The 11,176-nt window shown below is 70.6% G+C and overlaps 1 protein-coding gene across 1 annotated transcript; it reads left to right on the plus strand.

The window, feature by feature from the left end:
• Positions 1-7,632, plus strand: ANGPT4 (angiopoietin 4). The gene is made up of 10 exons (XM_067307745.1): positions 1-118; positions 351-929; positions 4,357-4,512; positions 4,697-4,818; positions 4,998-5,230; positions 5,671-5,786; positions 5,904-6,005; positions 6,092-6,258; positions 7,109-7,239; positions 7,340-7,632. The coding sequence occupies exons 2-10, from the start codon at positions 624-626 to the stop codon at positions 7,498-7,500; spliced, it is 1,494 nt and encodes a 497-aa protein (XP_067163846.1). The 5' UTR covers positions 1-118; positions 351-623; the 3' UTR covers positions 7,501-7,632.
• The last annotated feature ends 3,544 nt before the right edge of the window (positions 7,633-11,176 follow it).

Here is an 11,176-nt window from a genome sequence, read left to right on the forward strand (position 1 = left end):
CCGAAGGCGGCGGGTCACAGCTGGTGCCGATCAGAGGGAGATTTGCTGGGAAGCGGCTCGGCGGCTGGAAGGGCCGGCCGGAGCGCGCGGCTCCCCGCGGCTCGCCGGGGACCCGGAGGTGCGGGCGGCCCCGGGGAGGGACAGACGGATGGACGGACGGACGGGGCCGTGCCTGCCTGCGTGTGTGTATGCGTGTGTGTGAGAGAGAGACACATTTAAAGATCACGTGTGAAACTTGATCTCCCCGCAGTGGGCTAGGAGGAGAGAAAAAAGATAGAAGTACTGTTTTTAAACAGATTTTTTCCTTTGTTTTTCTTTTTCCTTTTTTTTTTCCCTCCCCCTTCGGCCAGGGCTGCTGCTGCTGCTGCTGCTGCTGGACGCGGCCCGGCAATAAAAGGCCGGGGAGGCTGGCGGCCGCTGCGAGGGACGGCGAGAGGCCGGCGGAGGAAATGCCAAACCCGCGGCGCTTCGCCCCGGCGGCAGGCGCCCACTGACTCGTCCCCGCCGGAGAGCGGCTCCGCGGCGGCCGGGGGAAGCGGCGGCACGTCCCATCCCGCCGCACGGAGCGGCAGCGGGGGCCCCGGCGTCCGGGGTTGGGGGGGGGGGACGACACCGCCGGCGCCATGCGGGCGCTGGCGCTGGGCTTGGTGGCGCTGGCCGCGGCGGTGGTGGTGGCGTGCGCGGCCGGAGCCCGGCGGCGGGCGGCGGCGGAGGGCCGGCGGCGCGCGCACCGCGTGCAGCACGGCCGCTGCAGCTACACCTTCGTGCTGCCCGAGGCCGAGCCGCCGGCCTGCCCGCCGCCCGCCGCCGCCGCCGCCGCCGCCAACGCGCTGCAGCGCGACGCTCCCGCCGGCCCCGCGCCCGCCGCCGCCCGCCGCCTGCAGCACCTGGAGCGCCTCCTGGAGAACAGCACCCAGTGGCTGCTCAAGGTAGGGCCCTCGCCGGGGCGCCGCACGCGCAGGGGCCGAGGGGCTGCAAGCAGGCAACGCACCCGGCTCCCGCGGATGCCAAGCCCGCAGCGCTCGGAGAAGGGCTGCGCGGGAAGCGGCGCGTGTTCCCCCCCGTCGTTAACCCCGCGGGAGTCGGGGGGCCGGAGCATTCCGGGCTTGCGGCTGGGTGCACAGAGGCTTTGGCTGCCTCCGCCTTTGCTCCAGCAACAAGCTGCATCTTTCGGTGGGGAAGTTGCCCCCCATTGCATCGCGGTGACGCTCGGGAAAAGGCTCCCGGTTGTGGCCGGGAGCTCAGGGGGCTGCTGGACCGGCGGGGAGGCAGCACTGCCCCGCGCCGGCCCCCCAGGAGGGCACCGGGGTGCCCGTGCCACCGCGCGGCTCTGCACCATGGGCTTGGGATCGGAGACCAGGGCAGGGGCTGCCGCGGGTGCCGGCATCCCGCGAGATGCCCAGCACCGAGCCCGTCCCCGCGCGGCCGCCTCGACCCCGCAGCGCGGAGCAGGAAGCGGCTTTTCCTTTCCGAGGTCTCTCCGAGGCACCCCCTGACCCCGCATCTGCGGCCGGGCAAGCGGCCGCCTGCGTCAGACCCAGGAATAGCTGCGGGCCGGCTCGTTCCGTCCGGGGAGCGAGTCCCCGGAGAGCCGCAAATCCCCAGAGAGCCGCAAATACCGCGCTCGGGCACGTGGGAGCCTGGGTGCTGGTGGCGAGCAAAGGGAGCAAGGTCCGGCCTCGGCCTTGTGCCAGCTGCCGAACCGGAGCGCTGCAAAGGCACCGGAGCATTGCAAAGGCACCGGAGCGCCTCCGCGCGCCGGGCAGGGCTCGCTGGCCCGCGAAGCTGCCGGCCGCCGGGCGGCGAGAGGTTTCCTCTGCAAAGACCCCGTCCGTCCCGCGAGGTCTCGATGCCCGCCACGGGTAGGAAAGCATCCCCGGCAGACGCGGCTGTTTTCCCTGTTTCCCGGAAGCCGTTCCCAGAGCCGGCCCGCGCTGCGGGGAGGATGCACGCAGCCCTGCCGGTGGCCCCGGAGCCGAACGCGCCGAGCTGGAAGGGGCTGGGGCCCGGCGGCCGCGGGGGCTTTGCTGCACCCGCCGCTTGGGGGGGGGTCTCTCCCGTCCGCTAGCGATGGGGGCAGCATCAGGCAGGGGCGCGCGGGGCCCTCTCTGCCCCTCCTCGGCCGCCTTGGACAAAAAGCCAGGGAAATGCGGCGCTCCGGCTCCTTTCAAATGCAGCCCCGAGCGGCGCAGAGTCACCAGCGGAGCCGGCGCTCGGCAAAGCCGGCCTGGATGCAGTGAAGCTCCGTTGCCGCGAGCTTTGCAGCGTGCGCAGTGTGTGCCCGGGGTCCCCGGCGTTGTTGGGTCCCTGCACCCCGGGGTCCCCGGCGCTGGGTCCCCGCAGCCCGGTCCCTGCGCGGAGCAGCAGGAGGGAGCGCGGCCCTGGGGGGCCCGGTGCCCCCATCCCGCTCTTCCAGCAGAGGCGGCTCGTAGCATTTTTCTTTTCTTTTCTTTTTTTTCTCCTTTCTTTTTTCTTCCCTCGGCTTTCCTAATTTAACTGGAACTGCGTAAGGAGGCTTGTTTTGGTTGGACTCCAGGCCTGAACAAACAAACCGGGCTCGAAGGAGGCATCGGGTTCAGGGACGGACTGTAAACAGCGTCGATCCCCGTCTGCCAGCGGAGCAGCACGTTCGCGCCGTGCCTGGGCTGCGGCCGGCTCCCGCGCTCTGCCCGGCGCTCCCGGCCCTCTCCAAGCCGGCGGCTCCCGTGGGACCCGGCCACCCCCCCCGGAGGAGGCTCCTGGCAGAGCCACGGCGCGGGGGCTCGTGGGCTGCTGCGGGTTTTCCCCCCAAAAAAGAGCAGGGAGCCCCAGAAAAGCCCCTCGCCCGGCTCCCAGGGAGCATCCGGGGCCGCTTTCCCAGCCCTCCCCGTGCCAGCCCGACCTTTTCCACGGGTACGTGCTGCCCTTCGGCTCGGAGAGATGTTTGTTTAAAAGAAAAAGAAAAAGAAAAAAAAAAAAGAAAAAAAAAGGCAAGATCGAGCGGGAGAAAAGGCCCCCCCGAGCCCCGTGAAGCAACAAGATTAACGACGCGGTCGCAGGGAAGCTCTCCAGCAATCGCTCGGCCTGGGCAAATGTTTTCCAGACACGGCCCAGGCGTTTCTCCGCTTCCTCTCCCGTCCCGCGCGGGAAAACCCGGGGGGGGGCCGGCACCGGCCTCGCTGCCCGCCTCCGCCGCCCGCTCTGCTCTTATCTCCCGCCCCGGCGGATCTTTTCCGCCCTTTTCACCCCGTCCCAGGCTCCCGCCGCGCGGGCTGATGCTGCGGCGGCCGCCCGGGTGCGTGGAGGAGAGCGCGAGGGCTTCGCCGCCTGCCCGCGGCATTTCGGCAGGCGCGAACAAGTGCAGGGAGCAGCCCGGAGCCCTGCCGTCCCGCTCCCGCTCCCGCGCTGCATCCCGGTCCGCCCCGGCAAGACATGCAGGGATTCGGGGCTCTGCATGGACCCCCGTGGGAAAGCGGGTGCTCCGGGACGGAAACGCAGGGTGCACAGGGAGCTGAAGCCCTTTAACTCGCCACCGTCCCGCGGCGGGGAGCGATGCTCGGAGCGGGGGCTCGGCCGGCTGCTCCCGCGCCCGGCAGCTTTCCCAGCCTGCTGCCGGCGTGGGAGGCCGCGCTTCCCCTTCCGCCGGCCCGGCCCGGCCCGGCCCCGCGCCCCGACCCCGACCGGGTCCCGCTCCGAGCCCGTCACCCTGGCACGGGGCCGAATGGGAACCTGATGGCGAGGCACGCTCGAAATAGAAATCCTTTGGGAAAAGCGCGTCCCTCGCGGGCTGGGAAAGTGGAAGCAACATCTGATCTTTATTTGAAGCCTGCTTCTTCCCAGCTTTAAGCGCTTCCCATCGCGGGGCAGCGGCAGACCCCGGCAAGGCACCTTCCACGGCTCCCTGCCCTCGGTGTCCCAGCCGGTGCTGGGAAACGGCGGCAGAGCCGAGCGGCGGTGCCAGCGCGGGAGCGGGACCCGCCGTCCCGCAGGGCAGCGCTGCAGCATTGCCCGAGTGCCCCCGCGCCAGCGCGGAGAAAGAGCCCTTCTCCGAGCGGCGCCGCGGGGGAGCGGAGCCGGCTGGGGGCGCGGACGCCCTTATCGGCGCCGGAGCCGCGGCAATCTCGGCTGCGGGTTTCCAAGGGAGCTCCTCCACGCGGCACGGCGCGGCGGGCAGCACGCTCCGGCCTCCCGATAAGCTTCAAAGGGCGGCGAGTCAGATCGCGCCAGGGCAAAACATGCCGGTGCTCGCCGTGCTCGTCTCCCGGCCGGGCACCGAGGGGGGGACGGAGGCTCCAGGCTGGGGGTGAGCCCGCACGATCCCCACGTGACCCGGCGTGTCCCCCCATCCTGTCCCATCCCATCCCATCCCGTCCGCAGCTGGAGAGCTACATCCAGGCGAGCGTGAAGCCGGAGATGGCGCAGCTGCAGCAGACGGCGGTGCAGAACCACACCGCCACCATGCTGGAGATCGGCAGCTCCCTGCTGAACCAGACGGCCGAGCAGACCCGCAAGCTCACCGACGTGGAGGCCCAGGTTGGCGGTGGCGGCAGCCCGGCCACGCGTCCCTGCGTCCCCGCGCCCCCGGGGACCGCCCCTGTTAAAAGGGGGGCGATTGCCCGCGGTGATGCAAGGTTTGACTCAGCGATGCGCGAGGAGGCGCCCGCCCGGGGGTGCGCGGGGCGTTGCGGGTGCTGACGCTGCCCTCGGCCGCCTGCAGGTGCTGAACCAGACGTCGCGCATCGAGCTGCAGCTGCTGGAGAACTCCCTGTCCACCACCAAGCTGGAGAAGCAGCTGCTGGTGCAGACGAACGAGATCCACAAGCTGCAGAACAGGAACAAGTAGGGCCTGGGCCTGGGGACCCCGGTCCTCCCCCCCGGGAGCCCTTGGGAGGGGACGGAGGCACCGGAAAGGGGGGCAGGGATGGGGGCGCAGCTGGAAAGGGGGGATGCGCGCTGCTCCCCGCTCCCCGCCCAGGTGCAAAGCCCCCCCCATCACCGTCGCGCCTCCCCCTCCGCAGCATCCTCGAGATCCGCGTGCTGGAGATGGAAAACAAGCACCAGACGGAGCTGGCGGGGATCCGCTCGGAGAAGGAGAAGCTGCAGCGCCTGGTGAGCCGGCAGAGCGGCACCATCGAGGACCTGGAGAAGTCGCTGCTGGCGGCCAGCACCAACACCAGCCTGCTGCAGCGGCAGCAGCTGCAGCTCCTGGAGTCGGTGCAGAGCCTGGCGCGGCTCGTGGCGCAGGGCGGAGGTGAGCCAGGGTGCCCGGCCCCCGCGGGCGCAGGGATGCTCCCGTGCCGAGCCGTGGGCTGACCCCCGTGCTGGTGCATGGGCGATCTTGCAGTGGAAATGAGCCCTGCCATGCACGTGGGTCCCCAGGGGAAGGGGCTCACATGCCGCCCCCCCCAGCACAAACTGGCCCCTTCCCCAGCTGCGGTAAATCCCCGGGGCTCAGCCTGGCGTCCTGCAGCCCCGGGGCAGCGCGCGCACCTGGATGCACGGAGACATCGTGCAGGAAAGAAAAATAATCCGTGGGCACAAAAACATCAAAACCGAGAGGGGAAGAGAAACACGAGCCTGCAGGGCTCCCCAGCCGGGTTGGGCAGTCCCGGCACTGCCGGCCACCCACCCTGAGCCCTGAGCCCCGAGCCCCGAGCCCGCCGGGCTCACGTGCCTTTTCCCTGCCGCCAGCCCCGCTGCCGAGGGAGGAGCAGCGCTTCCAGGACTGCGCCGAGCTCCGCCGGGCCGGCGTCCACGCCAGCGGCGTCTACACCCTGCACATCGCCAACCTGAGCGAGCCCAAGAAGGTGAGCGCTGCCTCGCGCCCCGGCGGCACGCAGGGCAGCCCATTCCGCAGCACGGGAGCGCAGAGCCGCTGCCGTCCGGCGCTGGCTCCAGGCCCATTCCCACGCTCCCTCCCACAGGCGTACTGCGACATGGAGCTGGATGGAGGTGGCTGGACGGTGATCCAGCTCCGCGCCAACGGCAGCGTCAGCTTCCAGAGGACCTGGAAGGAGTACAAACAGGTCTGCGCCCGCCGCGGCCCCGGGGGGGGAACCCCAGATCCGGGCGGCCGGCGGCAGCGGCGCTCACCCCGGCTGCCGCTCCGCAGGGCTTCGGCGACGCGGCGGGCGAGCACTGGCTGGGGAACGAGGCCGTGCACCTGCTGACGAGCCGGGCGCCCTACGCCCTGCGCGTGGAGCTGCTCGACTGGGAGGGCGCCCAGGCCTTCGCCCACTACGAGAGATTCCAGCTGGGAAGCGAGCGGCAGCTTTACAGGTAGGAGCGGGGCAGCCCCGGCAGGCATCGAGCCGTCCCCATCCCCTGCCGCCGCGGGGCCCGGGCAGGGCTGCGGGACCCGGCCGCTGCATGCGCTGCCATCCCCGGTCCGGGCTAACGTCACAGCGAATTTTTTTCCCCAGGCCCTTGAAAGCCAAAAGTCGATGTTAATGCATGAAATTGCATTAGGAAGAGGGATTTCCCGTCCCGGCTCCGCAGCGCGCAGCGGTGCTGGCAGGCTGCCTGGGCGCTCGCAAGCAGCTCAGCGCTGCTGCATGTCGGCGGGACGCAGCCGCCGCTGCTGCAGCCCCGTGCAGCTCCCCGGCGGTGCCCAGCGCGCCACGTCCCGGTGCAGCCACCGGCGCCCCATGCCCATGCCGGGCTTGCACCGGCCGTGTCCCAGGGGACGCTACGTGCGTGCACGCTGCGCGACCTGTCTTGCAAGGCCCGGAGGACTGTGCATGCACGGCGGGTCCCTGGCGAGCCAGGCTGGCCCGGCACCGGTGGGGTGGCGGGAGCTGGAGCCAGCACGCAGCTTCTTCTGGGACTGAGCCCCATGCACGGAGCCATCCCTGGCAAAGGGGACCGGAGGGGCCTGGGGACGCGGCTCTGCCCCGGCGGCGCGCGACCCGCAGCCTCGCCAGGCTGCCACGAGCCCCCCCCCCGCAGGCCCCTGGGGGTTTCTTTGCAGCGCAGAGCAGGGCCGGGGGGGTCTTTTTGCAAAAAAAAAAAACCCTAGCTGATGCTAACGGCGAAGCGGGGGCAGCTCTCAGACGCGGGCTGGGGGGGGTGAGCGGGCCCCTCCCCGCATCCCCCCCCCCCAACGCCGCCTCTCTGCCCCCGGCCCCAGGCTGGCGCTGCAGGGCTACAGCGGCACGGCGGGGCAGCAGAGCGGCATGGTGCTGCAGGGCGCCAACTTCAGCACCCGCGACGCCGACAACGACAACTGCCTCTGCAAGTGCGCCCAGATGCTCTCGGGAGGTGAGCGGGGCGCCCTGGGCAGGGGGGGACAACAGGGGGGGCCACCCCGAGCCCCCCCCCCCCCCGGCCCTCATCCTCCCGCTCTGCTCCCTCCGCGCAGGCTGGTGGTTCGACGCCTGCGGCCTCTCCAACCTCAACGGCGTCTACTACCCGGCGCGGCACAACATCCGCAAGCTCAACGGCATCCGCTGGCACTACTTCCAGGGGCCCAGCTACTCGCTCAAGGGCACCCGCATGCTGATCCGGCCCGCGGGCTTCTAGCGCGCGCCCCGTGCCGCGGTGCCGGACCCCAGCGTGGGAGCCAGCCGCGCTCGGCCCCGGGCGCTCCGGGGAAGGGCCGGCTCGGAAAGCAGCTGCGGGAAGACGGCGCCACTGAGGCTTTTCACCCCGTTATTATTTTTCCCTTTGGTTTGTCTCGCCCTCCGGGAACGGGTAGCTGGCGGCGCGGGGCAGGCGGTGCCTCGGCCGCGGCAGGACGGAGCCGCCGCTCGGAGCCCTGGCATGCCCGGATTTAGCGCGGGCTCTGCCTGCGGTCAGAACCAGCCCTTTCTGGCCCCGTTTTTCAGCCCTCAGAAGCCACCGGTTCCCAGTTCAGGTTCTCTCGTCGTCCTGCTGAGCTTCTGCTTGGCCTCCTGCTCCTCCGAAGCAGGTCCTGGCCGCAGGGACGGGCTGTCCGGAGGCTGCCGGGGCCTCCTGCGCGCTCCAGCTGCCTCCCAGGGACGGAGGGGGTGAGATGGACCTGGCTTTGCCCCCCTCCTCTGTGTTTTAAGGCCGTTGCAAAGCCGCCGCCGTCCCTCTTTGCCCGCTTCGGCCTCGGCGAGCAGGGTGAGAGGAGCTGGCGTGGGGAAGGCGGCCCCCGCGCTGCAAAAGGCTCGGACGCATCCGACAGCCGGGGGCCACCGCTGCCGAGCCCCGGCCCGGCGGTGCAGGGACAGCGGGATCCCCGAGCCCAGGGCGCATGCGGGCAACCGAGCCGGGAGCACCCAGGGAGCCGGGATGGGCGCTGGTGGCAGCTTTCGGAGGGGCATGTGCTGGGATGGAGGGGGGGGGGGGCGCAGCAGGGTGGGCTGGTGGCAGCGGGGGCCGGGGGGGGGGGGGTGAGCAGCAGGGACCTGGCAGCACCCGGCTGCACGGCAGGGGCGAGCGGAGCCCGAGACTGAGCACCGGCCACCATCTGCTGCGGGAGGCACCGGGCAGCCCCCGCTCCCCCCCCCCCCCCCTCGCTTTTATGCACAAACCCAAACTTAAGGAGGAGCATGGTAACAGCCAGGAAAGCGTGGCACAAAATGCAATGATGGGGAGCATTTCCCTCGAGAACAGCGGCGCAGCCGGGGCTGCAGCCCCAGGAGCAACTCCTGCGGAGCCGAGCATGGCCCCTGCGCCGTGCCGGAGCCGGGGCTGGAGCTGGAGCGGAGCTGGAGCGGAGCCAGCCTGGCCCGCACTGGCCCCTCCGCCGGCCCCAGCGGCGCTTCGCCCTGGCAGCTTCGCAAGCAGCTTTTGCCATTTTCATGCTTGGACTGGAGACGCTTTTATTTTTGTACTACGAGATATTTATTTCGCAAGAGTGGCCGGCTGCAGGGCCGCGCTGGGCGCCCCAGGTTCCCGCGCCGGCCCGGGCGAGCTGGGCTGCACTGGGAGCGAGAACCCGGATCCCTCCAGGCACCGGTGCTCCTGCCTTGGCTGGGGTTCTGGCCGGGGGGGGGGGGGGGGGGGACGGGGAGGGGGGGGCTGGCACGGCCACGGTGTCACCGCTGCGGGACCAACCTGGCTCCCCCGGGCCGAGGCGCCCGCAGCAGGGCGCTGCCTTTGGCACGATGCATGCGACATGTAGCTGCACATAAAGGACCTTAGAGCACCTCTGCTGCCCTCTCGGCCCCGTCTGGCTCATTTTGGGGACGCCAGGCGCCGTGACCCCCCCCCCCGGCTGCTCGTGTCCGGGGGCCGTGGGGCGTTGGGGCCCCAGGGATGGGGGGGGCTCGACCCCAGGCAGGGGGACGCATCCCCGGCGCGGACCCCCCCGAGTTGGGGTTGACTCTAGCTGGGCAGCTCAGGTGCAGCGTGCTGGGACCGGCACGGAGAGCAGCACCGGCCCCCATCCCGCCTGCCTGCGCTGCCTGGAGCCGGCGCAGCACGTTTGCTGGGACGGGAGACAGGGCCCCGCAGAGCCGGGAGGGAGCGGAGCCCGGCGCGGTGCGACACGGCGCGGCATGGCAGCTCCCAGCCGCTGGCTGGCTGCAGCCGTGCCGGCGGTGAAGGGCCGTGGGCGGAAACGGCCCCAAAGGCCGCGGTGGATCCAAGAGCTTGGGCGGAGGTTCGTGCAGCAGGAGCCGCAATATCTCCGCCCAAGCCCGCAGCCTGTGCCCGTCCCAGCGCCTTCCGACGGGTTTGAGGGTTCATCCCCCGGACAAACCTCTGGCCACATCTGCAGTGACAGCCGCAGTGCGCAGACCTGGCACGGACCCGTCCCATCCCATCCCATCCCACCTAATCCCATCCCATCTCACCTCCGGAGCAGGGCTGGGGGTCACGGGCTGGTTCGGGGTGGGGGATGAAGGTCCCATCCCTGCCCTGTCACCGTGTCCCTCTCGGGCCCATTGCCACTAGAGGTCACCAGCAGCCTGGTGACAGCGCCCACGAGGGACGTGGGTGACGCTGGCCACCCCAGCGGGTCCCCGTGTCACCCACCCACCCCGAGTCCCAGGAGGCGCTGGGGTTGGTGGGGACAGCAGCGCCCAGGACCTGCGCCCCGGCCCCTGCACGGGGGTGCTGCAGTGGCCACCTCCCCCGTTTCACCCCACGCATCGTCCCCCCCGCGAGCAGCGCCCAGAGCCGCTCGCTTCCAGGAAAGGCGCTTGGGGCTCCCCGGATCATCCCACCGCGGAGAGGACCCAGCACCATCCCGCACCCCCCCTCACTGCACCCAGGGGTTGGGTGCACATGTGCATGCGCGTGCGTGCACACATGCACACGTGCACACACATGCACACACGTGCACACCTGCACACACATGCACACACGTGCACACCTGCACACGTGCATGCACATGCACACGTGCACACACCTGCACACGTGCACACACATGCACACATGTGCACACGTGCACACGTGCACACACATGCACACGTGCACACACGTGCACACACATGCACACATGCACACACGTGCTTGCCCGGTGCTGGCCCCGGCCCCGCGGGCTCCGCAGCCGGCGGGGGGGCCGGGCAGGGAGCCGCAGGGATCCGTCCCGCGGCCGCGGCGCAGCTGGGCAGGGCGGCACCGCCGGGGGCCGCGCCGCAGCGCCCAGCCGGCTCCTGGCACCGGCTGCGCACACAGCATTAAAGCAATAAAACTTCACTTCTCACCCTCAAAGCCGTCTCAAGGCATGAGCTAATTAACGCTGATTAAAACACATGACACAGCTGGCACCTTCAGAAAGATGCTCATCAGTGGATCTGTGCCTAATAATTAAAAAATGGAGAATATATTAAGGGCGGGACCGCTGGGGAGGGGGATCTCGGCAAGCAGGCACTAACCGGCCGGCGCCTCCTCCTCCTCCGGCAGGCGTCGGGGGGCCGCGGCTGCCCTCGCTTTGCCGCCCCCGGGCTCGGGCCGAGCGGGCCAGGCGCCTGCGCCCTCACATTTCGCCTCTGCAGGCTCCCCCCCCCCCCGCAATGCACAGGCCCCCCCAGGCTGGGCACAGCCGTGCCCACGAGCTGCCGCAGAGGAAAGCGGGCGGCCTCGGGCACCCGGCTGCTCCCTGTCCTCAGCGGGCTGCAAAGGAAAACGCCTTTAGAGGTGGGTGCTGCAAGGAGCAAGCAGCCCCCGCGCCCCGAAACGGGGATCCAGCCAGGCGGGGGGGGGGGGGGGGGGGGAACCCTCCAGCAGCCCTCGCCCCTCGCTATAAATAACAGGCGGGCTCAGCTGCGGGGAAACCGGAGCC

This window comes from Apteryx mantelli, chromosome 18 (genome assembly GCF_036417845.1).
Source record: "Apteryx mantelli isolate bAptMan1 chromosome 18, bAptMan1.hap1, whole genome shotgun sequence".
In the NCBI taxonomy this organism is placed as follows: Eukaryota; Metazoa; Chordata; class Aves; order Apterygiformes; family Apterygidae; genus Apteryx; species Apteryx mantelli.

Bases quoted from the DNA above. Each gene is read 5' to 3' on its own strand.
- ANGPT4 (XM_067307745.1), top strand. From the start codon at position 624: ATGCGGGCGCTGGCGCTGGGCTTGGTGGCGCTGGCCGCGGCGGTGGTG. The intron at 4,513-4,696 runs GTTGGCGGTGGC...GGCCGCCTGCAG, and splicing joins TCACCGACGTGGAGGCCCAG to GTGCTGAACCAGACGTCGCG. The intron at 6,259-7,108 runs GTAGGAGCGGGG...CCCCGGCCCCAG, and splicing joins AGCGAGCGGCAGCTTTACAG to GCTGGCGCTGCAGGGCTACA.